Here is a 24,203-nt window from a genome sequence, read left to right as displayed (position 1 = left end):
GAGCTCGGTGTTTTCTCTTTGTTGTGATAAACATGCTGGAGCATTAAAATGGTTGTGATCACGTGACTGAGACCATCAGTCGGAGATGCTCTCGGTCGGATGTGCCCATAACAACACTTCCTCTGAGTGATGGGAGTTAGACTCCAGGCTGAGGACCAATCAGAGAGCAGCTCTGCCATCATCCCAGCAGCAGCATCAGCGTGTGTCTGCGTGAGTGTGAGTGTGTGTGTGTGAGTGTGTGAGTGTGTGTGTAGGAGCTTTACACGGGGATCTGGACTCCCTCTCTGGATTGAAGAGGACCCTGAGCAGGCAGCAGGCCGAGCCGCTCTCCCTCCCTCTCGATGTTGGTTTCGGCAGATGGACGCAGAGGTGTTGAGCCCCCGGATGATGGCGGACGTCAACGGCAACAATAAAATCAGCGACGCGGAGCTGGAGGTGCTGAAGCTCCAGGAGCTGGTCCGAAAATTGGAGAAGCAGAACGAACAATTGCGGAGCAGAGCTAACGCTGTAAACAACTGCTCGTCCGGCCCTCACCCCCACGGCTCGGCTCCGTGTCTGCACGGCGGCTCGGCGTGCGAGAGGGACCGGTTCTGCCCGAAACACGAGACTCACAGTCCGGTCCGGGCTCCTCCGTGTGTCCCTGCTGGGTCCCGGGGATCACCGGAGGAGCCCTTCGCGTATTTCCAGCCCAGCTCCGCGCCTCCTGACGCGGCTGCAGAGGACAGCGGCGCCGAGGGGGAGAGCTCGGTTCTGGATGAGGTGGACGTTTTGGACCTGGACGTGGTGCTGCCCGTGGGAGATCCCGAGAGCTGGTAACTACTCTGTTTGAGCTGAGCTCGTTTTTATGCCTCCTCATTGTGTCCATGCACACGGTCTCAGCAGAGACAGCCTGTCCCATCCGAACCCGAGACAGCCTGTCCCATCCGAACCTGAGACAGACAGCATGTCCCATCCGAACCCGAGACAGCCTGTCCCATCTGAACCTGAGACAGACAGCATGTCCCATCCGAACCCGAGACAGCCTGTCCCATCCGAACCTGAGACAGCCTGTCCCATCCGAACCTGAGACAGCCTGTCCCATCCGAACCTGACATGTTTCACTCCATTGATTTCATTTTGATCCTCTCCTGGTAGAGACCTGCAGAGACCTGCAGAGACCTGCAGAGACCTGCAGAGACCTGCAGAGACCTGCAGACAGGGATCCTTTCCAGGATGGAGAGGGACAAAAACAGATCTGACCTGAGCTCTAAACTTCCCACAATGCACTGCATGCAGCCCCTCTGTTCATCCAGAGGAGGCAGAGAAAGAAGGCAGAGAGATGAAACAAAGATCCTCCAGCCTGGATCATACAGCCAGAGGCAGAGCAGAGTTAGGCTCAGGATGAGAATACAACTGTATCTGACCATATATCTGACCTGATATCTGACTGTATCTGACTGTATATCTGACTGTATCTGACCTGATATCTGACTGTATCTTAGCTTATATCTGACCACATATCTGACTGTATCTGACCTGATATCTGACCTGATATCTGACTGTATCTGACTGAAAGAGGACTCTGTGACATGCTGACCACTGAAGCGTCTCCAGCTTCATGTATCTGAGCTGGTGAAGCAGAAGATGTAGCACGGAGCTGAGCGCAGCATCAGTCTGGTCTGAGTGTGTGACTGTGCTGACTGACCCAGAGTCAGTCTGAGAGTGACCCAGAGTCAGTCTCAGAGTGACCCAGAGTCAGTCTCAGAGTGACCCAGAGTCAGTCTCAGAGTGACCCAGAGTCAGTCTCAGAGTGACCCAGAGTCAGTCTCAGAGTGACCCAGAGTCAGTCTCAGAGTGACCCAGAGTCAGTCTGAGAGTGACCCAGAGTCAGTCTCAGAGTGACCCAGAGTCAGTCTGAGAGAGACCCAGAGTCAGTCTCAGAGTGACCCAGAGTCAGTCTCAGGGTGACCCAGAGTCAGTCTCAGAGTGACCCAGAGTCAGTCTGAGAGTGACCCAGAGTCAGTCTCAGGGTGACCCACTGATGCAGGATCAGGGTTAATATGGACACAGAGTACAGGAAGCCTCTCTGCTGACTCCTCTCAGACGTTAACCAGCGTCTTTACCAGGTTACCATGGTTACCGTGGTTACCGTGGTTTATGTGAGCTGTGTTTATCCGTTCCAGTGTTAAACTTCCTGTCCTCTGATTGGATGATCTCCACAGTGTCAGACGGTTTCTCCGTCCTCTGAGCAGATCTCAAACTGACCCTGAACTCTTCATGTTCCTCAGAATCACAAATACAAACCGTCATACATCACTGGTCTCAGTGTGTCCACACACACTCTCTGAAGGGTGTGTATGTGTGTGTGTGTGTGTGTGTGTGTGTGTGTGTGTGTGTGTGTGTGTGTGTGTGTGTGTGTGTGTGTGTGTGTGTGTGTGAATGCCAGGGGAGGATGGCTCCATGTGGAGCGGGGTCATGGGGTCAGGACTAAACCAGGGGTTTTTCTGTGCTCCAGGTTGTATGTGAGCCCCAGAGCCAGGCCGCAGGGGGTCGGGGTCCTGAGCCCTCTCCAGTGGTGCAGGCAGGTCCTGGACCACCCTGGGCCCGAGGTGGAGCTGGCCAAGATGACCCTCTGTCACAGACTGGACCAAGGTACGGAGCTGCTGTCAGATCAATGTGTGTGAGTGTGTGTGAGTGTGTGTGTGTGTGTGACCATAAGCTGTGACACACCAACCAGCAGCTGCAGGATTTATCAGGCGCTCCGTCAGTCCAGGGAGGTTTCTCTGCTCCGGCTCCGCCTGCACCAACACCCAGCGTCTGACTCTCTCTCTCTTCGTCTGTGGGTTGGTGAGCAGCTCAGGAAGCTCCCACAGAGCCAGCCAGAGTCTGTGGGGGCCGAGCACGCCCCCAGAGAGCACAGAGGACCGGTCCACTGTCCTGGTTCTGCTCACATTAAACCACCAGTCCCTCTGGAGGAGCTGGAGCTGGTGGAGGAGCTGGAGCTGGTGGAGGAGCTGGAGCTGGTGGAGGAGCTGGAGCTGGTGGAGGCTCCACACGGTGTCTGCAGGAGAATAAACAGGAATCTGTCTTTAGCTCTGAGTGTTTCTGCACCAGGACACAGAGTGAACCTGGACTCCTCCAAAACCAGCTGTAGAAGAGTCCACATGAGGCTCAGAGCCAGCGTCAGCGTCCCTGCTCTTCAGGCTCCTCCCCCCCTGAGGACGAGGTTGGCGGTTTGAGTGACGCTCGCTGCCCAACAGATCCAAGATCCTCATCCTGTAGAAAACACACTGTTTATCTGTGTGTGTGTGTGTGTGTGTGTGTGTGTGTGTGTGTGTGTGTGTGTGTGTGTGTGTGTGTGTGTGTGTACGGTTGCTGCTCTTTTCTTGCTCTGAAGCTGTATTCAGCCGGCCTTGGCTCTGCTCCTCCTGGTCATGAATACCTCCTTGTCTCGGGGTCTCTGTGGCCCTTGTATGTGTGACTTGCAGTGAAAGCTGGTTTTATCCTGAAGCAGTCCAGCTCCTCTGGGTCGGACTCAGGTTTGTGCCTCCCTGACTGTCAATAAGAGGGATGGACTTCCTGTTTACAAACCAAACATTATCACATCCAATGAAAGCTGCTCTCAGCGACAGCTCCCAGACCACGGACTGCTTCACATGTAGTCTGTGATCAGAGAGATCAGAGAGATCAGAGTGATCAGAGTGATCAGAGTGATCAGAGTGATCAGTGTGATCAGAGTGATCACAGTGATCAGTGTGATCACAGTGATCAATGTGATCAGTGTGATCAGATTGATCAGAGTGATCAGAGTGATCAGAGTGATCAGTGTGATCAGAGTGATCAGAGTGATCAGAGTGATCAGTGTGATCAATGTGATCAGAGTGATCAGTGTGATCAGAGTGATCAATGTGATCAGAGTGATCAGAGTGATCAGTGTGATCAGAGTGATCAGTTTGAGGTTTTTAAGGAACCAGTCAAATCTTGGATAAGTTGACCCCTCTGCGGGTCCAGCCTTGGAGCTGGTGGACCCAGCATCCGTCTCTGTGCATGAAGCCTCCACACCCTGAAGAGGACTGAAGTAGATCAAACTCTGATTTAGGGAATAGGATGAAGCCTACATGTTCAATCCCTGCTCATCCTGATACTCTCCCAAATAAATTCAGTGGTTAAGCTCAATAAGCCGCCGTGTAAGCTGAACCTCCTCTCACAGTATCATCCTCTGCTGACGGAGCCAGAAACCTCCAAACAGACCTGAAAAAAGAGATCAGCATCAGAGCGTTACCAGACATGACTCTGAGTGTGTGTCAGTGTGTGTGTGTGTGTGTGTGTGTGTGTGTCTGTCTAACGAACCTGTCCCACTAACGTCTCCTTCCCTCTGTCCTGTGTGCAGCGAGGCGTAGGCGAGGTGTGTCCTCCGTCCGTCCGTACAGCTGCATCGAGGGCCTCTCCTCCCTCAGCTGTCCCGTCCTGCCTTACTCTAAACCTGCACTAACAGAGTCCCCAGGTAACACCAGCTGCTCCTGACACCACACAGTCTGTCCCCATCAGTGGGTCCGGGTCAGGGTCAGGGTCAGGGTCGGGGTCAGGGTCGGGGTCTTCCTCTCCTCACGGCGCCTGAGGCTGGTTTCTCAGGCGCCGTGTGACCAACATTTAGAGCAGCCGGAGCCAAAGTTAGTCTGATCAGTTCAGGAGCTGCTCTCCTCTAACCTCACAGTCACTGCTCCACTTTCTCCCAGAGCAATAAAACACGGAGCCAAAAGCATCTGTTCCTGTGAGTTTACGCTCAGATTACAGAGTCTTAAGGAGAGATTATGAGCCCTGAGCCTGGGACAGATGGACAGAGCCGCTCAGACTGAGTGGACACCTTCAGCGTGCTCCTCCATGTTTATTAACTATGATATCAATGACTGATAGCTGACCTCTCATTGGAGGATGCTTTCTGAGTCATCATCCTGGTCTGAGTCTCCTCTCCTCTTCCTCTGAAGCCTTCCTGCTGTCCTCCAGCCCGTCCTTCATCCAGCCCTCTGTCCCGCTCAGGACCAGCTGCAGCCTGGGAGACAGAGCGCCGACCTTCCTGTCCAACGCCGCCGTCCACAGTAAGGCCTCCTACAGTCTGTCTCCTCCTCTCAGAATCCACCTCTCTGAGTCCAATGGTCAGAGTTCACAGGGTCAAAGTTCAAATGGGTAAAAGTTCGAATAGTCAGAGTTCACAGGGTCAAAGTTTGAATGGTCAGAGTTCACAGGGTCAAAGTTCAGATGAGTCAAAGTTCGAATAGTCAGAGTTCACAGGGTCAGAGTTCAGATGGGTCAAAGTTCGAATAGTCAGAGTTCACAGGGTCAAAGTTCGAATAGTCAGAGTTCACAGGGTCAAAGTTCGGATGGGTCAAAGTTCAAATAGTCAGAGTTCACAGGGTCAAAGTTCAGATGGGTCAAAGTTTGAATAGTCAGAGTTCACAGGGTCAAAGTTCGGATGGTCAGAGTTCACAGGGTCAGAGTTCAAAGGGTCAAAGTTCAAATAGTCAGCGTTCAAAGGGTCAAGGGTTACAGGGTCAGAGTTCAATTAGTCAGAAATCAAAGCATCAAAGTTCAAAAGGGTCAAAGTTCAAATAGTCAGAGTTCAATGGGTCAAAGTTCAAATGTTCAGAGATCTAAGGATCAAAGTTGGACAGGTCAGAGATCAAAGGGTCAAAGGTTATAGGATTGGAGTTTAAAGGGTCAAAGTTATAATGGTCAGAGTTCAGAGTCAAAGTTCAAATGGGCAGAGTTCAAAGGGTCAAAATTTAAATATAACCGTTCTTAGGATCAGGAACTAAAGGGTCACAGTTCTTATGGTCAGAGTTGAAAGGGTCGGATATCTCGGGGTTAGAGATCACAGAGTCCGGGTACACAGGGTCAGAGTTCCTGATTTCAAAGGTCAAAAGGTTTTTGTCTGTGGTTTTTCAGACGTTGGCCGTCAGCGTGCAGCGATCAGCCCGCAGTCTTCCCTGGACAGTGAGGTGGGTGTGTCAGAGCTGGAGGACGACTCCATCTCGATGAGCTACAAACTGCAGGACATGACGGACGTGGAGGTCATGGCTCGACTTCAGGAGGAGAGTGAGTACCAGAAGCTTCTCTGAGCGCGTCTGAACTCATGGATGACTTTCACACTCAGACACAGGACGTGGTTTGTTCCCCTTCGGGGTCTGGTTTGGATATGAGGGCTTTCTGTGGTCATCCTCGGGGTTGAAGGTTTGATTCCTTGTGATCAGAATAGTGACGCAGCAGATTCAGGAAGCACTGGGTGGTGTCTCAGAGCGAGCTACAGATTCACTGAATTATTGATGCGTTGTTTCTGCAGAAGGTCATCGACCGTTGGTTTGAGGCTCAGGTTCATGTTTCTCACTGATTCTCGCATCACTCCGCCCCCTGCAGGTCTCCGTCAGGACTACGCCTCTACCTCAGCCACGGCCAGCCGCCGCAGCTCCAGCTTCTCCTTACACTCCCTCAGGCGCAGCGAGATGGACCTGGAGGAGGAGGACGAGGAGGACGAGGCGTACGACCAGCTGCCTCCTCCTCAGCCTCGGCTCTTCCGGACGGGCTCTATGCAGCGGGGCGGCCTGCCCCACTCACACACCTTCTCCAGCATCAGGGACTGCAGACGCAGCTCCGGCCCTCAGTGCTCCCTCAGCGGACTCTCTCAGTACTCCGGACCCTCTGGCCTGAGCACAGATCCACACACAGCGTACAGGAACCCAACAGGTGAGGCCTCCAGCTCCTGTCCTGTTAAAACCAGGCCCAGGGTCAGTCAGGGTAAAGAGGCTGAGAGCGCAGTGACAGAGATCCTCAGCGTGTCCCCAGGTTTCTGAGCTGATAGTCTCTGTTTGGGGAGGGGGCTGCTGGTCTCTGGGTTTAGAGGAGCGTCAGTGAACTCTCCTCTCTGCCAGAGTCTGACTCCACCTTTGGATGATGAAGACTCTAAACTCTGAGAGGCTCAGGAGGTGTCTTACAACGAGCTGGAGGAGCAGCTTCCTCTGCTCAGTGAATGTGAAGGCTCAGCCTGTAGCCACTTAGCTTAGCATGAAGCTATGACATAGAAAGGTATACATGGTCTGGATATGAGCATGAAGCTGAGCTTAACCCTGTTTTCTCAAAGTCGGCTCTGAATGTGACCCGTTATCAGGTCTCAGAAATCTCAAACTGATCTTTAAATGTAAAAACCACGTGGACATTAATCTGGTTTGTTTGGTCGCACAGACAAGCTACGCAGGAGCATGCCCAACCTGATCCGAGCCCCCAGCATGCCCAGTGTTCCCAGTATTCCATGTCTGGCTTCCCCGGTCACCCCGTCCTCACACAGCCCGTCCTCCTTACCAACCATCCCCTCCCTGAGGAGCAGCCACAGCTTCGACTCCTCCAACGGGCTCGCACGACTCCAGTCCTCCAGTAAGACTCAGAGTGTCTCTGAGAAAACCTGCGTCATCCTTCACCAAGCTCTGCTCTAAGCTCTGCTCTAAGCTCTGCTCTAAGCTCTAAACTCTGCTCTAAACTCTGCTCTAAGCTCTGCTCTAAGCTCTGCTCTAAGCTCTAAACTCTGCTCTAAGCTCTAAACTCTGCTCTAAACTCTGCTCTAAACTCTGCTCTAAACTCTGCTCTAAACTCTGCTCTAAGCTCTAAACTCTGCTCTAAACTCTGCTCTAAACTCTGCTCTAAACTCTGCTCTAAACTCTGCTCTAAACTCTGCTCTAAGCTCTGCTCTAAGCTCTAAACTCTGCTCTAAACTCTGCTCTAAGCTCTGCTCTAAGCTCTAAACTCTGCTCTAAACTCTGCTCTAAGCTCTGCTCTAAGCTCTAAACTCTGCTCTAAACTCTGCTCTAAGCTCTGCTCTAAGCTCTAAACTCTGCTCTAAGCTCTAAACTCTGCTCTAAGCTCTAAACTCTGCTCTAAGCTCTGCTCTAAACTCTGCTCTAAGCTCTAAACTCTGCTCTAAGCTCTAAACTCTGCTCTAAGCTCTAAACTCTGCTCTAAGCTCTAAACTCTGCTCTAAGCTCTGCTCTAAACTCTGCTCTAAGCTCTAAACTCTGCTCTAAGCTCTAAACTCTGCTCTAAGCTCTGCTCTAAACTCTGCTTTAAACTCTAAGCTCTGCTCTAAGCTCTAAACTCTGCTCTAAGCTCTGCTTGCAGCCCTGATCTCTGTCTCATATCCTTGTGAATGTGGAGCTCTGTTTTCTGGAAGTTTCTCTGGATGCAGTTAGTCCAGTCCAGTCCCAGCTTCATCACCTTGATGTCTGTGTTTCAGTTCCCGCCCCGGGTCTGCTGGGTCAGAGGGTGCAGAGTGTGGGGAACTTCCCCACCTCGTCCCGGGCGCCTGGGAAGGCCACGGCCTACGTCAGCCCCACGGTGCAGCAGGGCCCCACCTCCCTGTCCTCCTCCGTCAGTCTCCAGTCCATCCCCAGCGGCGCCACTCTGCCTCAGCCCCTCAAACCCAGCAGCAGTCTGGTACCTCAGCCCCTCAAAGCCAGCGCCAACCCGCCGGCCGGTCCCCGCAGCTCGCTCCCCCGCCCCGCCTCCTTCGTGGGCACAAGCGGCGTTCCACGTCCGAGTAAGATCGGCCAACCGACGCGCAGGTAAGAGCTGCAACACCTGCTGTGTGCTTCAGGAACACCTGTTCACTCTGTCACTCTGTGTTTCTGAGACACGACAGGAACGATCGCCCCACAGGCTGCAGGTTGGAGGAGGAAGAGGAGGAGACCACCTCCTCCTCAGCTCAGGTCGGTCCCCCTGTGGGACCTCTAACCCCCCAGGGCCTGAACCCTCTCCTCTGTGTCCTCCTGCAGTTTGCTGACTCCTCCAAAGAGCCTGGCCGCTCTGAGCGCCCTGAGGGACGGCAGCTGGAGAGACGGCTGCTACTGACCCCAGACCAGCTCCAGGAGGAGGAGGACAGGGTGACGCTCCGGGGAGGAGGAGGAGGACAGGGTGACGCTCCAGGAGGAGGAGGAGGAGGACAGGGTGACGCTCCAGGAGGAGGAGGACAGGGTGACGCTCCAGGAGGAGGAGGACAGGGTAACGCTCCAGAGAAAGACCACGTTTGTGGAAGGTGCCTGTCTCAGGGTCCGAGCAGAGACCCAGGACAGGACGGGTCCAGCAGGCTGGATCTGACCCTCCACAGCTGCTGAACCTGGACTGAAGTGGATCTCCTGTAACGATGTTTTTGGTTTGATGTTGTGGATATTTTCGGCTTTCATTCAACAGGAGAGGAGGAAACCTGCTCACCGTGTTTCATCAGGGTCATTAGGTCGGACTGTGCTGGTCTGAAGTGGATCCTGGACTCTGTGACATCCTGTGCCTGGGTGAAAGTCTCTCGTATTTATTGGCTGGAGCTCTCAGCACTTTGATCAGACGTTAAATTCATCCTCTAAATCAGTAATCTGTTCCTCTTAAGTGTGCACACATGGCTCCTTCCTTTCCTTCCTTTCCTTTCCTTCCTTTCCTTTCCTTCCTTTCCTTTCTTCCTTCCTTTCCTTCCTTTCCTTCCCGTTCACACTCGAGCTGAGATTTTTACTCTTCTTTGATAAACACAAACACTGCAATGAAATTTGCACATGAAGCTTTTTATGGATGGTAGTAAGGTGAAGGAGAAGCATTTTTAGGGTGAATAAAATCCTTTCAAACATTTCTAACTTCTGCTGCTCGTCTTTTCATTCTTCACCTCTCTGAACCGGGCCTCATTCAGTCCAGGTGTCCAGGTTTAACTGTGGCTCACAGAGCGTCAGGAAGGTGTTTCCTCTCAGAGCCATCGGCTGAGTTACACTGAGCTCGTTGAGATCTGAGCTCTGCTCTAACCTCCAACACCGTCCTCTCTGGATGAGTGTGATGAGGGTCTGTATGCAGCTCTGAGGATTTGCTTCATCAGGGACCAGGACTTCATCCTGAAGCTGAGGAGCCGAGCGAACGCTGGGTCTGTCTGTGCGTGGACCCTGGTGGACCCTGGTGGACCCTGGTGGACCCTGGTGGACCCTGGTGGACCACAGATGGAGGTTTGAAGCGACTTTAACATGAATCTGACACATTAAGAACTCCCTGCTGGGTTTACAACAGCTCTCTGCTACAGGAGCACGGGACGACCAGCTGTGGTTTGAGGACAGGTGTTCACCTGGTGGTCTGTTCACCTGTTGGTCTGATCACCTGTTGGTCTGTTTACCTGTCGGTCTGTTCACCTGTTGGTCTGTTCACCTGTTGGTCTGTTTACCTGTTGGTCTGTTCACCTGTTGGTCTGTTCACCTGTTGGTCTGTGTTCACCTGTTGGTCTGTTTACCTGTTGGTCTGTTCACCTGTTGGTCTGTTCACCTGTTGGTCTGTTCACCTGTTGGTCTGTTCACCTGTTGGTCTGTTCACCGGTTGGTCTGTTCACCTGTTGGTCTGTTCACCTGTTGGTCTGTGTGACCTGTTGGTCTGTTCACCTGTTGGTCTGTTCACCTGTTGGTCTGTTCACCTGTTGGTCTGTGTGACCTGCAGGCTTCAGTAATGTTTAACAGGAAACCATGTTGCTGTGGTCTCCATGGTGACGGTGAAACACGCTGGGTCCTGGCTGACTGGACCACAGGCTGAGTGAATAACCTCTCTCTGTGTCTCTCTGAGAGGCGTCTGAACTGGATCTGTGCTGGATTTGGTCTCTGAAGTCCGAGCGTGGCTCCAGCTGCTGATCTGTGGATTCTGGGACGATGCCAAACAAAGCTCAGGAGGTAATCTGATTTCATGTCAAATTAATCCCCAGAGATATTCATGAACAGACGCCCTGGTTGGGTGGAGGTCCTGATCAGAGAAGCGGGTGGAGTTTTTCATCTGGCCTGGTTTTCGTCTGCTCCTCAGGATGCTGTTATCAACCTGAAGAGCCTGCAGGAGATCTCTCAGCAGCTGGGCTTCGAGTGGACCGTCCTGGCCTACGAGCTCGGCTTCAGCAGAGCAGAGATCGCACGTTTCCACACCAAGTCCACCCAGAAGGTTGTCCAGGCTCGGACCATGCTGGAAAGCTGGTAAACTGTGTTCGGGGTCTGAAGTGGTTTAGAGATTAGGTTTGGTTTGTCAGGGGGGTACCTGTCCTTTAATCTGCTCTGAAGTCTCCTCAGAGTGAACCGGTCAGAGTTAAAACGCTGCTGGAGCTTCTCGTAGAAAAAGGTTTAACGTGTTAATAACATCTGTCTGAGCGCTCATACTTTGGGTTGTGACGGCTGTTACACAGCCTGCAGCGCTCAGGTGTTGTTGGTGATGTTCCCGTCCATGGTGAGAAAGTTTCTCAGGTGTGAATTTACTCGCAGGTATGAGAAGTCGTGGGATAAGCCCAATAAGACCAGAATCCTGCAGGACGGGCTGGAGCAGGCGGGCAGGAGGGACCTGGCCGAGAGGCTGCGCTGCCTCCACTGGGGCCACCAGAAGCTGAGTCAGAGGGTGGAGCTGCCCTCCGCCTTCCCCTTCATAATCACCGTCCATAAAACCATCCACAACAAAGCCGCGCTGCGCAGGATCAACGACCTGAACCCCAGGTACACCTGACGCTGGGCGCCGCCGCTGTCACTGGCTGCTCCGCTCATCGACTGACAGAAAAGTTTCCACCATGTTGGACGAACCGACGTGAAACAGGAAGTGTGTGAACAGTCATTCAACGCTTTGTCCTGTGTCCTAAAGTTTGCAGTAAAGACCGAAAACAGATTTTAGGCTGCTTGATCTAAAATAAAGTTACATTTACTTTTTAATTTTCCTCAGAGCGGTTTGTCTGATTAAAGAAAAATAAAAATGATGCTTAATCAACCAGCTGTATGGGTTTATTTCTTATTAAGGCCTGGTGAGTGTGTGTGTGAGTGTGAGTGTGTGTGTGTGTGTGTGTGTGTGTGTGTGTGTGTGTGTGTGTGTGTGTGTGTGTGTGTGTGTGTGTGTGTGTGTTTGTGTGTGTGTGTGTGTGTGTGTGTGTGTGCGCTCAGTTAATGTTTGATCAATGTGAGTTTTAAATGGATCACATTAAAAACAGAAACTCTGTCTGACCCTGTTTGTTTAGAGCTTAATCCAATCACAGTCAACTCAACTATATTTGACCCGGATCCGCGGACCAATCACAGGCAGGGATCCATAAACAAGCCAACACGGAAGTCCAGCTGGATGACTTTCAAAATAAAAGAAAATATACCTCAACAAAAATATATATTTTAAGTAATTTGAGTATCATGATGTTATCAACATGTGAATAATATCGATATGATTTAATAACTTATTAAATAATAAAAGATACTGAATGAGAGGCCGATCTGTCGGCTTCTTTTAAATCACAGTACTTTATTTTGATAGTCTTTGTACCGGAAGTTGTAGTTGTGACCCTGACCAGCTGACGGTGTTATTCAGAACACCAGAGCAGCCTGTTCGGTCTAACATGAGACCACCTCAGGCTCCAGAACCACAGGACTGGACCTCACGGTGACAGAACCTCAGGTCCATCTCTCTCTCTCTTTATCTCTTTATCTCTTTATCTCTTTATCTCTTTATTTCTTTATTTCCTTATCTCCATCCTGAGACCGCAGACTGCTGGATCCATCACACACAGAGCGTTAACACAGGAACCTGGATCAGTCTGAGCCGGGTTTCCGTCCTCTGACCGACACACCGACCTGATGATGTTCACTGCATGACACGGGCACGGTTCGGACCCAAAGCCGGAAGAATCAGAACCAGAACCGTGTCCCTGGAGCCGTGAGATGGCCTCGGTTCTGAGCTGCTTCAGTGGTCCGGAGGTGCTGCAGGACGTGGACCATGCCGTGGCCCTGGTCACGGAGCTGAAGCTCATGTTTGACCGCCGGCTGCTCGGGGACGTCACCATCGGCGTGGAGCGGGAGGAGGGACCGAGCGGGGCCGGGGCCGGAGCCGGAGCCGGAGCGGACATCGAGCAGCTCTTCCTCTGCAGCAGGAACGTCCTCTCGGCGGCCAGCCCCTACTTCAAGAGCATGTTCACCGGGGGCCTGACCGAGAGCATGCAGGACAGCGTGCTGATCCGGGGGGTGGACGCGGAGTCCATGTCCGTCATCATCGACTACTGCTACACCGGCAGGGTGACCGTGACGGAGAGCAACGTGCAGAAACTGTACGCAGCGGCCAACATGCTGCAGCTGGACTACATCCGGTCAGCCTGCTCCGGCTTCATGACCAGGAGGCTGGACCTGTCCAACTGCGTGGGCGTCCTGAAGTTTGCAGACACCTATGACAACCCTGAGCTGAAGGACAGCGCTCAGAGCTTCATCGCCAGGAACTTCAGCCAGGTGTGCAGCGGGGGGGACCTGTGCGAGCTGGACCTGGGTCAGCTGCAGGAGCTGCTGTCTCTGAACATCCTGGACGTGGACTGTGAGAGGAAAGTGTGCTCGGCTGCTCTGCAGTGGGTGGAGGTCAACGCGGCTCAGAAGAGGGAGGACGCCCTGCAGGCGCTGAGGTGTGTGCGCTGGAACCTGTTCACGGAGAAGGACAGGTGCTACCTGGAGGGCCTGATGGCCCGGCCCTGGATGGAGAAGTTCCTCTCCTCTTTCTTTGACAGGTCTGCAGAGGGCGGCTGTGGACTGCCCGCAGCTCTGGACCTGCCCAAGCACAGGATCGGTGTCAGCGCCAAAGAGATGATCCTGTTCTTCGGCCTCCCAAACGACAACATCATGTGCTGCGACCCGTACTCCGAGGACCTGTACTTCATGGCTCCTCCTCTGGAGGATCTGAGCAGCCAGGACTACAAACGCTCCACCATGGAGTCTCTGATCGCCTGTGCCACGCCGGACAACCAGCTGTACCTGGCCTCCCACCTGTCCAAACACTTCTGGCTGTACAACCCTGTGCTCAACAGGTGGCAGGAGCTGGCGGAGCGGCCCCTGGGCAGGATCCACTCCGGGATGGGCTACCTGAACGGACACGTGTACCTGCTGGGAGGCAGGAACCCGGTGACGGATGCTCGGCTGAAGGAGGTGGAGTGTTACAGCGTGCAGAGGAACCAGTGGACGTTCGTGGCTCCTCTGCCTCACTCGCTGGGGAAGATGCAGGTGGTGGCGCTCAACGACCACCTGTACGTGGTCAACAAGAGGAGGATGCTGTGCTACGACCCCAAGAGGAACCGCTGGCGCCACTGCGGCTCCCTGAGGAGGGACAAGCTCCACAAGGCCTGCGTCTTCCAGGAGCAGATCGTGTGTGTGTGCGACATCCCCGTGGTGAAGGCCTACAGCCCGGCGCGGGGCGAGTGGAGGAGGCTGGGAGACATCCCCATCGACAGCCGCGCCCTCAACTACCAGGTCATCCAGCACAACAGCAAGCTGCTCCTCCTCACCCAGACCCTGCTGCAGCACAACAAAAACCGGGTCCTCATCCACGAGTACGACCAGGCCCGGGACACCTGGAGGAACATCATGGCGGTGTACGTGTCCACGCTGGGGCCCGTGTGCGTTTCAACACGCGTGTACCCGGCATGCCTGGGCTCCGCTCACAGCTTCTCCACTGAGGAGGACGACGACAGCGGGTCCAGTGCAGACTGGGACTTTGACGGGCTAACAGACCCGGACTCGGACTCTGGCAGCTCCAGCTCCTTCTCAGACGAGAACTGGTAACGACACGTGTCCCAGAGCAGACGTGTCAACGACCGAAGGAGCTCTCACAGGGGTCAGCCCGTCAGCTCACAGATCCAGAGTCCGCTAGAGACAGGGTCCCTTCAGTCCACTCACCCACAGGCGGGTCAGGGAGAGACCGCACCAGGACTTAGTCCCTCACACTGAGCAGAAACCAGTAACAGCTTTAATCTCTGACCCAGCTGCTCGAGAGAGAGCGACCCCACAGGACAACCAGTTAACCCAGTAAACTCAACCCAGTTAACCCAGTTAACCCAGTTAACCCAGTAAACTCAACCCAGTAAACCCAGTTAACTCAGTTTCTACTCAGGTGAAATATCCAGCAGGGAAAAGGAGCAGCTGATCTCCTCTCTGTGTGAGTGTGTTGATGAGAGAGTCAGTGAATAAAGTGTGTGTGTGTGTGTGTGTGTGAGATTAAAGAAGAGACTCCTCACACACTCATATCTCCTCAAACATAGAGAGGAGGAGAAACGTCAGCTCCAAGGAGAGAAATCCAGTCTCATGATAATCTCCATTTGTCCACACAGACCTTTAAACTGGTCAAACTGGTTTTAACAAACTGGTTTTAACAAACTGGTCAGAAGCCTTTATCTATTTATGAATTTATTTAATGAGATGTTTTTAGTGATGTGGACGATGGTAAGAGCCTCTCTCTGCAGACGCTGCAGTCAGCAGGTGTTGGTGTCAGCAGGTGTTGGTGTCAGCAGGTGTTGGTGTCAGCAGGTGTTGGTGTCAGCAGGTGTTGGCGTCGGTGTTGGTGTCCGTGTCATCTCTCTGAATCCTGACTCTCTTTTACGCTGACTGGTCGTGAACAGGTAACCTGGACTGTTTTCTTTCAGAGCCAAAAAGACAGAAACGTTAAAATCGGAGAAACTGGTCCCTGTAGACTGAGCGGACTGAAGAGGACTCTGTGAAGCTGTGAGGTCCCCCCCCAGGAAAAGGAGCACCTCCAGTCCCTGGATGGAGGACTTGAAGCTCAGCTGGAGGTCAGAGGTCAGAGGTTTGGATACAAACTGTCCCTTTACTCATGTCATGACATCACACAGGGGTGCTGGTGAGTCCAGGACCAGGTGTGCTCTCTCAGGTTCGGCCTCTGAAAGACCGGGATGCTCTGATTCACTTGATGTAGTGAAATAAATGTGTTTGATGGAAAAAGAGGATTTTTTTATAAAGTTTATCTGAAACACTCAGCGACACTGACCTGATGAGGTGCTTTAGTCTCTTTCTCTGCATGTTTGGACCCCCCCCCCTTCCCCCAGTTTATGAGCTGTGTTAAAAACACTGAGGCTCAGATTTTAATGTTACACACAGGAAGTTAAAACACCCTCCCTGTGTGATCAGACAGGAGAGTCTTCATGGAGGAGGTTTTTATAGACGGGCTGTAAAATAAGAGGATTAAACTCTTTGTACTTGATGAAATGATGAATGTGTGTTGTTGTGTTGATGTATGACAGATTATTAAAGTGTTAACTTAAATTACTGGGTGTTCTTTAAAAAAAGGATGGGCTGATTGATCTGATTAAATCTGTTTGCTGTATGTATCAAATAAACATGAGGGTCTGATGCTACAAAGGCCGTGGGTTTCATTTTTAAGATGTGTAAGGGGTCACTGTATGAGAACAGTTTATATGGTAAATAATGAGCAGGACCCTTATTTCCACTATAGGTTTAACAATTCAATATATAATATAATATAATATAATATAATATAATATAATATAATATAATATAATATAATATAATATATATATAATATATTATAATATAATATAATACGCTGTAATATAGAACATAATTTCATATAATATGTTAAAACATACAATAATACAACATTTCATCCTGTAACATAATTAGTAGTGGTTTAATTTTATATAAAGTAATGAATAATGAATAATTTTGGTGTTTTCTGCTGAACTTGTGCTGTGGATCCGTTCCTGTGACGCGGTCTCGGGAGTTCTCGCGAGGTTTGATTCATCCAGACGCGAGAAGATGAGCGATGGAAACAGAGAGCAGACCTGGGGACGGATTTGAGACGGTTTTCAGTCAAAGTGACTCCTTGGAGCTCTCCTCACACCATGAGTATGACTCCACTCGGGCTCGGATCTTTAAGATCATAGTCATCGGAGACTCAAACGTCGGGAAAACGTGTCTGACCTACAGGTTCTGCGGAGGGACATTCCTGAAAAACCCGGAGGCGACGATCGGGGTGGATTTCAGAGAGAGGACTGTGGAGCTGGATGGAGAGAGCATCAAGGTGAGAGAGAGAGAGGGCCCACGGTACGGAGGAGACTATTCACACCTTCATCATCATCACCATCATCATCATCATCATCATCATCATCATCATCATCATCATCATCATCATCATCATCATCACTGACCCACAGTATGAACGCAGACTCAGGTCTGATGGTCTCAGAGCCGGAGCTCAGACCTGCAGCCGGTTTTTAAAGCGCTGTGAGCACAGGATGAGCCCTTTCAAAATAAGAGCCTGGTGTTCAGCAGATCATTTAAATATTTCTGGTTCTGGTTCTGGTTCTGCTCAGCTACATGTCCTGTGAGTGACCCATAGAGTCTGAAGATAAACCCTGCTGAGCAAACTCAGAGACCAGATGTTTAAATGTCTGACTCCTGTGTGTGACAAACCCTTTCCTGTCTCCTGTTTGAACATGATGAAGATGATGAAGATGATGATGATGATGATGATGATGATGATGATGATGAAGATGATGAACATGATGATGATGATGATGATGATGATGAAGTGTTTTCTTGCTGAGTGTTTTATTTTAGCTGCTGGGGTAAATGTCTCCTCTGCTCTGCCAGTTGCAGATCTGGGACACGGCGGGTCAGGAGCGCTTCAGGAAGAGCATGGTGGAGCACTACTACCGCAGCGTGCACGCCGTCATCTTTGTGTACGACGTGACCAGCCTCTCCTCCTTCGAGAGCATCCCTGAGTGGATTGAAGAGTGTAAGCGGCACTGCGTGGGGCCCCTGGTGCCGCGCATCATGGTGGGCAACAAGTGCGACCTGAGGGACCGCCGGGAGGTCCCTACGTCCGCCGCACAGTGCCTCGCTGACAGCTACAACTTCCCGTTATTTGAGACATCGGCCAAGGAGCCGGCGGAGAAGGAACACGTGGACGCCATCTTTCTGACTCTGGCCTACAGACTGAAAAGCCATAAACCTCTGAGACTGAAGCAGCCCAGTGTGGACAGGCGGATGTGGAGCCAGAGGGAGCAGGAGTCTGGGATGTGTCAGTGCTGAGGTCTCGTACCTGTCCCTGCTGCAGGAGTCCAACACCAAACACTGTCCTCCCTGAAGCTGAGGCTGAAACACATGGTATTATTTCAGAAAGAAACGTTCCTCTCTGACTTTTCCCGTCCTGATGCAGGGCTCGGTTAGTGACACTATGGACCTCTAAGTTTGCACTATGATAAACCAATATGTCAGTGAAATGCATGAGTGGCTGGAGAAATGACCTGTAGCTTAAACCTCCTGACATCACACAGATGAGGATGCTCTCCCGTCTGATGACAGCCCAACGCCATCAGCTGACCTGTAGCACGTCTCCTGTTCAGTTTTCAGGGCAGGCAGTGAATCAAAGGGATAATGTGGATCTCAGTGTGGGTGATAGGGACCAATAACTGACCCTGTGCAGAGATGTGTGATCGCTCTGCCTCTGTGTGTTTGAATGGATGCAGCATGAGCTTTGAGGCTGAACACAGACAATCAGCAGTAACCTTATTCAGAGCAAACTGTTTGGTCTTAATGTAAACCACACTGGTCACTCACAGCATGTGTTCATACTCTAAAACCTGAACAAACGGTTTATAAATGTGATGAAACAGAAGCTGTGAATCATTAAAGTGTCTGTTCATGTTCAGTGTCCTTTAATAAAGTGCAGCAGCACCACCCAGTCCTCCAACCTCACTCTGTGCCCTGCCTTAGTGGAAACAGTCCATTCATTCAAACGGATGTAGCGCCCACTGGTGGCTAAAGGTGGTTCTGATGGTGAGTTTGAGGAAACGTGTAAACTAGCGTTTCCTCTGGTCTTCAGTGGTGCTGGGTGCTGATAATAAAACATGATAAATGTTAAAAACGATAAAGAGCTCTTTATTGGTGAGTAGGAAACAAACACGCAGGGCATTGTGGGTAATTCTAACTTCTGGGCATGAGCTGTGTGTGCGGTTCCCGTGTTTCCTGGATGTCCCTGAACGCAGCGCGCTCTGTATTCTTCACGCAGCGTCTCTTCGCGGCCATGGTAACACTTCCCGTGGATCTGTAGCCCACTCGATCAGGTGGTTTTCAGGTAAGACACGGATCCTCGCGCGGGCTTCACTCAGGTTTGATGTGACAGACTGAAGGTCGGTCGGCTCTGACTCCGCCCCCCGGGAACACCTGTCCGGGGGTTAGTCCGCGTGCGCGTCGTTTATTGTTGAGTGTCTGTGGCCTAGCAGCAAGCTAACATGCTAACAGTGCAGACAGAGAGGATTTACTGTTCGTCAAAGCGTCCGCAGCTCCTGACGCTGACCCGCTGAAGCAGCGTGTTTACGGCTTCAGGTGACTCAGAGACTCGTTAGTGACGTGCTGTGACCAGGTGTGAGCAGTTTACCTGGAGACTGACCCAGCTGATCCTCCTCCTCTGATCCTCTCCAGCATGAACCTGGCAGACATCTGTGACAACGCCAAGAAGGGCAGGGAGTACGCCCTGCTGGGAAACTACGACTCCTCCGTGGTCTACTACCAGGGCGTCCTCCAGCAGATCCACAGACACTGCCAGACCCTGCGAGACCCCGCCCTCAAGGTCAGGTGGCAGCAGGTGAGACACGGACAGGCCAACGAGGAGTGACCTGAACTGAGCGGAAAGAAAAACTCTTTAATGTGACGATTAAACCAAGGAGTGACTCCTCCATGTGATAACCCCTGCTGTTAAACCCTGCTCCTCCTCCTCCTCCTCCTCCTCCTCCTCCTCCTCCTCTTCCTCCTCCTCCTCCTTCTCCTCCTCCTCCTCCTCTTCCTCCTCTGTGTGTCCAGGTCAGGCAGGAGCTGACAGAGGAGTATGAGCAGGTGAAAGGCATCATGGGAACCCTGGAGAGCTTTAAGCTGGAGAAGCCGGTGGACATCATGGCCCCCCAGTCTGAGGAGAGACCTGAGGACCCGGCTGTCTGGCCCCCTCCCATCGCTGCAGAGCACAGGTGAGACGGCAGCTGTCCTGTACCTGGAGCGGCTCCTGGGGGCCTCCATGAAGGGCCACAGACCTTTGGAGCCTCCTCCGTCAGCATGCACAGACAGGGTGGATGTGTTCACGGCGTGGAGGAGGAGCTGACTCCTCCTTTCAGCGGTGTAAAGATCTCCTTCCTCTCCGTCTGCAGGAACCCAGCAGCCGTGAAGCGGCCCAGCAGCGCGGTCAAGCAGCAGAGGAAGGAGTCTCCTGGTCTGCAGCATCGAGGGGCCGGACCAGGAGGCCGCGGCCAAGCAAACGCCAGGCAGGACCGCCCCGGATTCAGGGACGCACGAGGCCCAAAATCCAAGGATGATAAGGTGAGACAGCAGCACCCACTGACGGCTGGGGGGTGGGGAGGGGTGGGAAGGGGGGCCCTCGGTGCTGACCCCGCTGTGTTTCTGCAGGGAAAGAAAGGGGGCGGAGAAACCCTGGGGGACGTAGAGCAGAAGAAGTTTGACGGGACAGGGTATGACAGCGACCTGGTGGACTCCCTGGAGAGGGACATCGTGTCCCGAAACCCCAACGTGCACTGGTGAGAGGAGCTCTGAGAAACTGGGAGAGGTTTTTACTCTGACGCTCAGCTGACGCTTTCTTTTTATGAACTGCAGGGAGGACATCGCTGATCTGGAGGACGCCAAGAAGCTGCTGAGGGAGGCTGTGGTCCTGCCCATGTGGATGCCGGACTTCTTTAAGGGCATACGCCGACCCTGGAAGGTACCAGCTCCTCTGACTGTGACCGCTGACAGGAACCATCCTGTTACTGACGCTGCTAAATGTCCTCTCCCTCATCATGTGACCCCCTCAGCCCCGGGCCCGCCATGTGACCTTCAGTCATTTATTGGTTTTAAAGTTTCACGGTGCCTTCACTGAGCCCGGCTCAGCTCCTGAGGCTCTGTTCAGAAGACTGAGGATCTGTAAGATCAGGGACCAGGGACCAGGGACCTGGGGGGGGGGGCACACAGAGCTCTTTGAGTTCATGATGCTTCACTTATTAACTTATTACTGCAGAGGTTTACAGCTCAGAGCTCACTGAAGGTCAGCGTCGTCACTTTTCTGGGACCGTGTCCTGAGCCTGAACGTGTGGTTTCCTCCCTCTTTGAGTCTTAACTTGAATCTTCACAGTGACGGAGACGAACCTCAGAGAGAGTCTCCATGTTTGATGACAACCAGTGAAATGAGACGTCAGGTGAGTTTAAACATCAGGAACAGCTCAGAGCCAGCAGACTCAGACCGACGTGAAAACAGGAAGTTAACACACATTCACCCCGAGTACAGGAAGAGACGCCGCGTGTTTCAGACCCCAGAGTTCACCCAGCAATGAGGGAGAGGGAGAGGACGAGGGAGAGGACGAGGGAGAGGGTGAGGGAGAGGGTGAGGGAGAGGGAGAGGGAGAGGGCGAGGGTGAGGGAGAGGGTGAGGAGCAGCGTTAGTCTACACTTGTGTCGACCTCCTAATGAGGCTCAGTGATGACATCACAGGAAACACTTCTCACGCCCTGATAGGAGGAGCACTCAGGGACTCTTTACTACCAGGGGCATGACTCTGTGTGTGTGTGTGTGTGTGTGTGTGTGTGTGTGTGTGTGTGTGTGTGTCCATGAGTCCACCCCTCCTCCTCCTCGTCTCCAAACGGTGTGTGTCTCCTCTCCTCAGGGCGTGCTGATGGTCGGTCCTCCGGGGACGGGGAAAACCATGCTGGCCAAAGCTGTGGCCACAGAATGTGGGACGACTTTCTTCAACGTGTCCTCGTCCACGCTGACCTCCAAGTACAGGGGCGAGTCGGAGAAGCTGGTCCGGCTGCTGTTTGAGATGGTCAGACAGGAACCACGTCACAACAACCAAACACACGTCCAAACCGTCTCAGCGTCTCACAGAAACTCTCTTTCCTTCCTCAGGCTCGCTTCTACGCTCCCACCACCATCTTCATCGACGAGATCGACTCCATCTGTGGCAGGAGAGGAACGTCTGACGAGCACGAGGCCAGCCGCAGGGTGAAGTCCGAGCTCCTGGTCCAGATGGACGGTGAGTGACCGACAGGCTGTGGGGGGAACTGTGACCTGAACACAGAGGGTCTCTGTAGGCCAGACCCAGGCGGTCTCTGTAGGCCAGACCCAGGCGGTCTCTGTAGGCCAGACCCAGGCGGTCTCTGTAGGCCAGACCCAGGTGGTCTCTGTGGTAAAACCCTTTGGGGGAGTCATCTTGGTGACCAGAAGTTTCCTTTCATCACTCCAACCCAGGTCAGAAAGGACTCTGCTTTTAACCCTTACTGTGTGTGTGTGTGTGTGTGTGTGTGTGTGTGTGTGTGTGTGTGTGTGTGTGTGTGTGTGTGTGTGTGTGTCCTGTGGCCAGGTGTGGGAGGAGCTCTGGAGAGCGATGATCCCTCTAAGATGGTGATGGTCCTCGCTGCCACTAACTTCCCCTGGGACATCGATGAAGCTCTGCGGCGGCGGCTGGAGAAGAGGATCTACATCCCGCTGCCCACAGGTGATCCCCCACAACCATCCACACAGTGGTCCTGGGCTCCTCTGGGCCCTGAGATCCACCCGTCCTGTCCTGAGTCCTGAGATCTGCTGTTGTCTGTGTGCAGCTGAAGGCCGAGTGGAGCTGCTGAAGATCAACCTGAGGGAGGTGGAGGTGGCTGCTGACGTGAACCTGGACCTCATCGCCGAGAAGATCGAGGGCTACTCCGGAGCCGACATCACCAACGTCTGCAGGTCTGTGTCAGGGTGTGGGGGACCCTTTGCTGCAGTCTCTGGGGGGCAGGACTTGATCCTGGATTAATATTCAGACACGTGAAGCGTGTCTCGGGTTCTCCGGGCCATCTGTCCATCCTGTCTCTGTGCTCTGGGTCTCTCTGCCTCAGCGGAGCCTGGAGGAGGAGGTGCAGGAGTAAAGCTTCACAGAGACATTGAGGGGGGGGGTGTTTTAGGGCACATGTTGTAGGGAGCAGCGGTGTTTCACCTGCTCTGTCTCTGTCTTTGCATGAACTCCAGGGATGCGTCCATGATGGCCATGCGTCGTCGGATCCAGGGCCTGACCCCGGAGGAGATCCGAGCGCTGTCCAAAGACGAGCTGCAGATGCCTGTGACCATGGAGGACTTCACCCTCACGCTCAAGAAGATCTCCAAGTCTGTGTCTGCGGCAGACCTGGAGAAGTACGAGTCCTGGATGTCTGAGTTTGGGTCAGTGTAGAGGAAGGAGGAGCTCACTGAGCGCGTGCGAGAGCGCAAACACGGGAACTCCTTTAATGTCTTCACTCCCTCCACGCGTCTCCTGGCCCAGCTGCTGACTGACTCCTGTGACCCGTGAAAGACCGGGAACCTTTCATGGCTCACAGGTGGACCTGGGCCTCCTGAAGACAACAATCCCCTCCAGACTTAGACAGTTCAGACTCTGAATGTGACCTGATGCTCCATGCACTCGCTCTGACTCGTTCAGACTCGTTCTGACTCCTTCTGACTCCTTCTGACTCGTTCTGGCTCGTTCTGACTCCTTCTGACTCCTTCTGACTCCATCAGCTGGACAGATCCGGACCACATGAAGTTCCTTTAGCTAGTTTTCTAAGTGTAGTCAGGGTCAGGTGTCTGCTGCTGGAGGAGCTGGAGGTCAGACGTTTTGTGGTGGTCTTAACGTCTGCTGAGGTCTGACTGTTCGTCCTGAGAGTTCAGCTGAGGGAGAATCCTGCTGACGGAAAACACTTGAAAACACACGGATGGTTATTTAGGGACCCACTGTGTGTGTGTGTGTGTGTGTGTGTGTGTGTGTGTGTGTGTGTGTGTGTGTGTGTGTGTGTGTGTGTGTGTGTGTGTGTGTGTGTGTTTTAATCAACTGTCCTCAGTGCTGTGAAGTCAAATAAATGTAGCTGACTTTAATCCTCACCTGGACGGTGACACTCTTCTTTCTTTGACAGGTGAGCAGAAAGCCTGAAGCTCTGACCTCTGACCTCTGACCTCTGTCTTTAACCTGTTTGTTCTTTAACCAATAACTAACTTTAACTGGTTTTATGTTTACCTTGGTCTGCCTCGGGTCTAAACAACAGATAAATAAACACCTTGAACTCCACTTCCCAGAAGTCCTTTCACAACTCCTGAACTCTGACACATCTTAGAGAAATCGCTTTTCTTTTCTTAAACAGCTCCACAGAATCTGACCACAGGCCCAATCAGTGACCAGGTAAACAAACACACCTGTGACCAGGTCAATAAACATCTGTAACCAGGGAAACAAACACCTGTGACAGACGCTGGGTTTGGGTCTGTTCTGGATGAAAGGAGCTGGATGAGTCCCCTCTTCAGGTCAGGATGGAGCTGGGTATGAGAGCACTCAGAGGGTTTGAAGGTGTGAGGAGCATGTTCTCTCTGGACCTGATCCGCAGCCCGTCTGTCAGACCA

At 52.6% G+C, this 24,203-nt stretch overlaps 5 protein-coding genes across 7 annotated transcripts; all 5 read left to right on the top strand.

The window, feature by feature from the left end:
• Positions 1 to 185: 185 nt before the first annotated feature.
• On the top strand, positions 186 to 8,949 carry LOC141808284 (SLAIN motif-containing protein 1-like). Its single transcript, XM_074694805.1, has 9 exons — positions 186 to 812; positions 2,495 to 2,631; positions 4,370 to 4,483; positions 4,965 to 5,075; positions 5,923 to 6,072; positions 6,391 to 6,717; positions 7,213 to 7,401; positions 8,255 to 8,582; positions 8,793 to 8,949. Exons 1-9 carry the CDS (start codon positions 358 to 360, stop codon positions 8,866 to 8,868), a joined length of 1,887 nt encoding a protein of 628 aa, XP_074550906.1. The 5' UTR covers positions 186 to 357; the 3' UTR covers positions 8,869 to 8,949.
• Positions 8,950 to 9,806: 857 nt separating this feature from the next.
• LOC141808285 (p53-induced death domain-containing protein 1-like) lies at positions 9,807 to 11,570 on the top strand. Its single transcript, XM_074694806.1, has 4 exons — positions 9,807 to 9,992; positions 10,596 to 10,697; positions 10,825 to 10,988; positions 11,271 to 11,570. Exons 2-4 carry the CDS (start codon positions 10,677 to 10,679, stop codon positions 11,503 to 11,505), a joined length of 420 nt encoding a protein of 139 aa, XP_074550907.1. The 5' UTR covers positions 9,807 to 9,992; positions 10,596 to 10,676; the 3' UTR covers positions 11,506 to 11,570.
• A 758-nt stretch (positions 11,571 to 12,328) lies between these two features.
• Positions 12,329 to 16,140, top strand: LOC141807925 (kelch repeat and BTB domain-containing protein 7-like). The gene is made up of 2 exons (XM_074694120.1): positions 12,329 to 12,432; positions 12,522 to 16,140. The coding sequence occupies exon 2, from the start codon at positions 12,696 to 12,698 to the stop codon at positions 14,568 to 14,570; it is 1,875 nt and encodes a 624-aa protein (XP_074550221.1). The 5' UTR covers positions 12,329 to 12,432; positions 12,522 to 12,695; the 3' UTR covers positions 14,571 to 16,140.
• Positions 16,141 to 16,541: 401 nt separating this feature from the next.
• On the top strand, positions 16,542 to 18,474 carry LOC141808296 (ras-related protein Rab-33B-like). Of its 2 annotated transcripts, none has more exons than XM_074694826.1 (2): positions 16,542 to 16,842; positions 17,421 to 18,474. In XM_074694826.1, exons 1-2 carry the CDS (start codon positions 16,585 to 16,587, stop codon positions 17,853 to 17,855), a joined length of 693 nt encoding a protein of 230 aa, XP_074550927.1. In that variant the 5' UTR covers positions 16,542 to 16,584; the 3' UTR covers positions 17,856 to 18,474. The 2 variants fall into 2 exon arrangements, with proteins under 2 accessions (XP_074550927.1, XP_074550926.1); XM_074694825.1 differs by having other exon boundaries at positions 16,546 to 16,842; positions 17,415 to 18,474.
• Positions 18,475 to 18,765: 291 nt separating this feature from the next.
• On the top strand, positions 18,766 to 23,916 carry LOC141808295 (katanin p60 ATPase-containing subunit A-like 1). 2 transcript variants are annotated; one of them, XM_074694824.1, is made up of 11 exons: positions 18,766 to 19,151; positions 19,248 to 19,410; positions 19,626 to 19,786; positions 19,964 to 20,132; positions 20,220 to 20,347; positions 20,424 to 20,529; positions 21,466 to 21,624; positions 21,708 to 21,834; positions 22,162 to 22,296; positions 22,400 to 22,526; positions 22,806 to 23,916. In XM_074694824.1, exons 2-11 carry the CDS (start codon positions 19,249 to 19,251, stop codon positions 23,002 to 23,004), a joined length of 1,473 nt encoding a protein of 490 aa, XP_074550925.1. In that variant the 5' UTR covers positions 18,766 to 19,151; position 19,248; the 3' UTR covers positions 23,005 to 23,916. The 2 variants fall into 2 exon arrangements, with proteins under 2 accessions (XP_074550925.1, XP_074550924.1); XM_074694823.1 differs by having other exon boundaries at positions 18,766 to 18,900; positions 22,806 to 23,914.
• Positions 23,917 to 24,203: the final 287 nt, after the last annotated feature.

Source organism: Halichoeres trimaculatus, unplaced genomic scaffold, assembly GCF_033239565.1.
Source record: "Halichoeres trimaculatus isolate MK-OKI-2021-1 unplaced genomic scaffold, fHalTri1.1 fHalTri1_scaffold_19, whole genome shotgun sequence".
NCBI lineage: Eukaryota > Metazoa > Chordata > Actinopteri > Labriformes > Labridae > Halichoeres > Halichoeres trimaculatus.
This window is presented reverse-complemented; position numbering and strand designations above follow the sequence as displayed.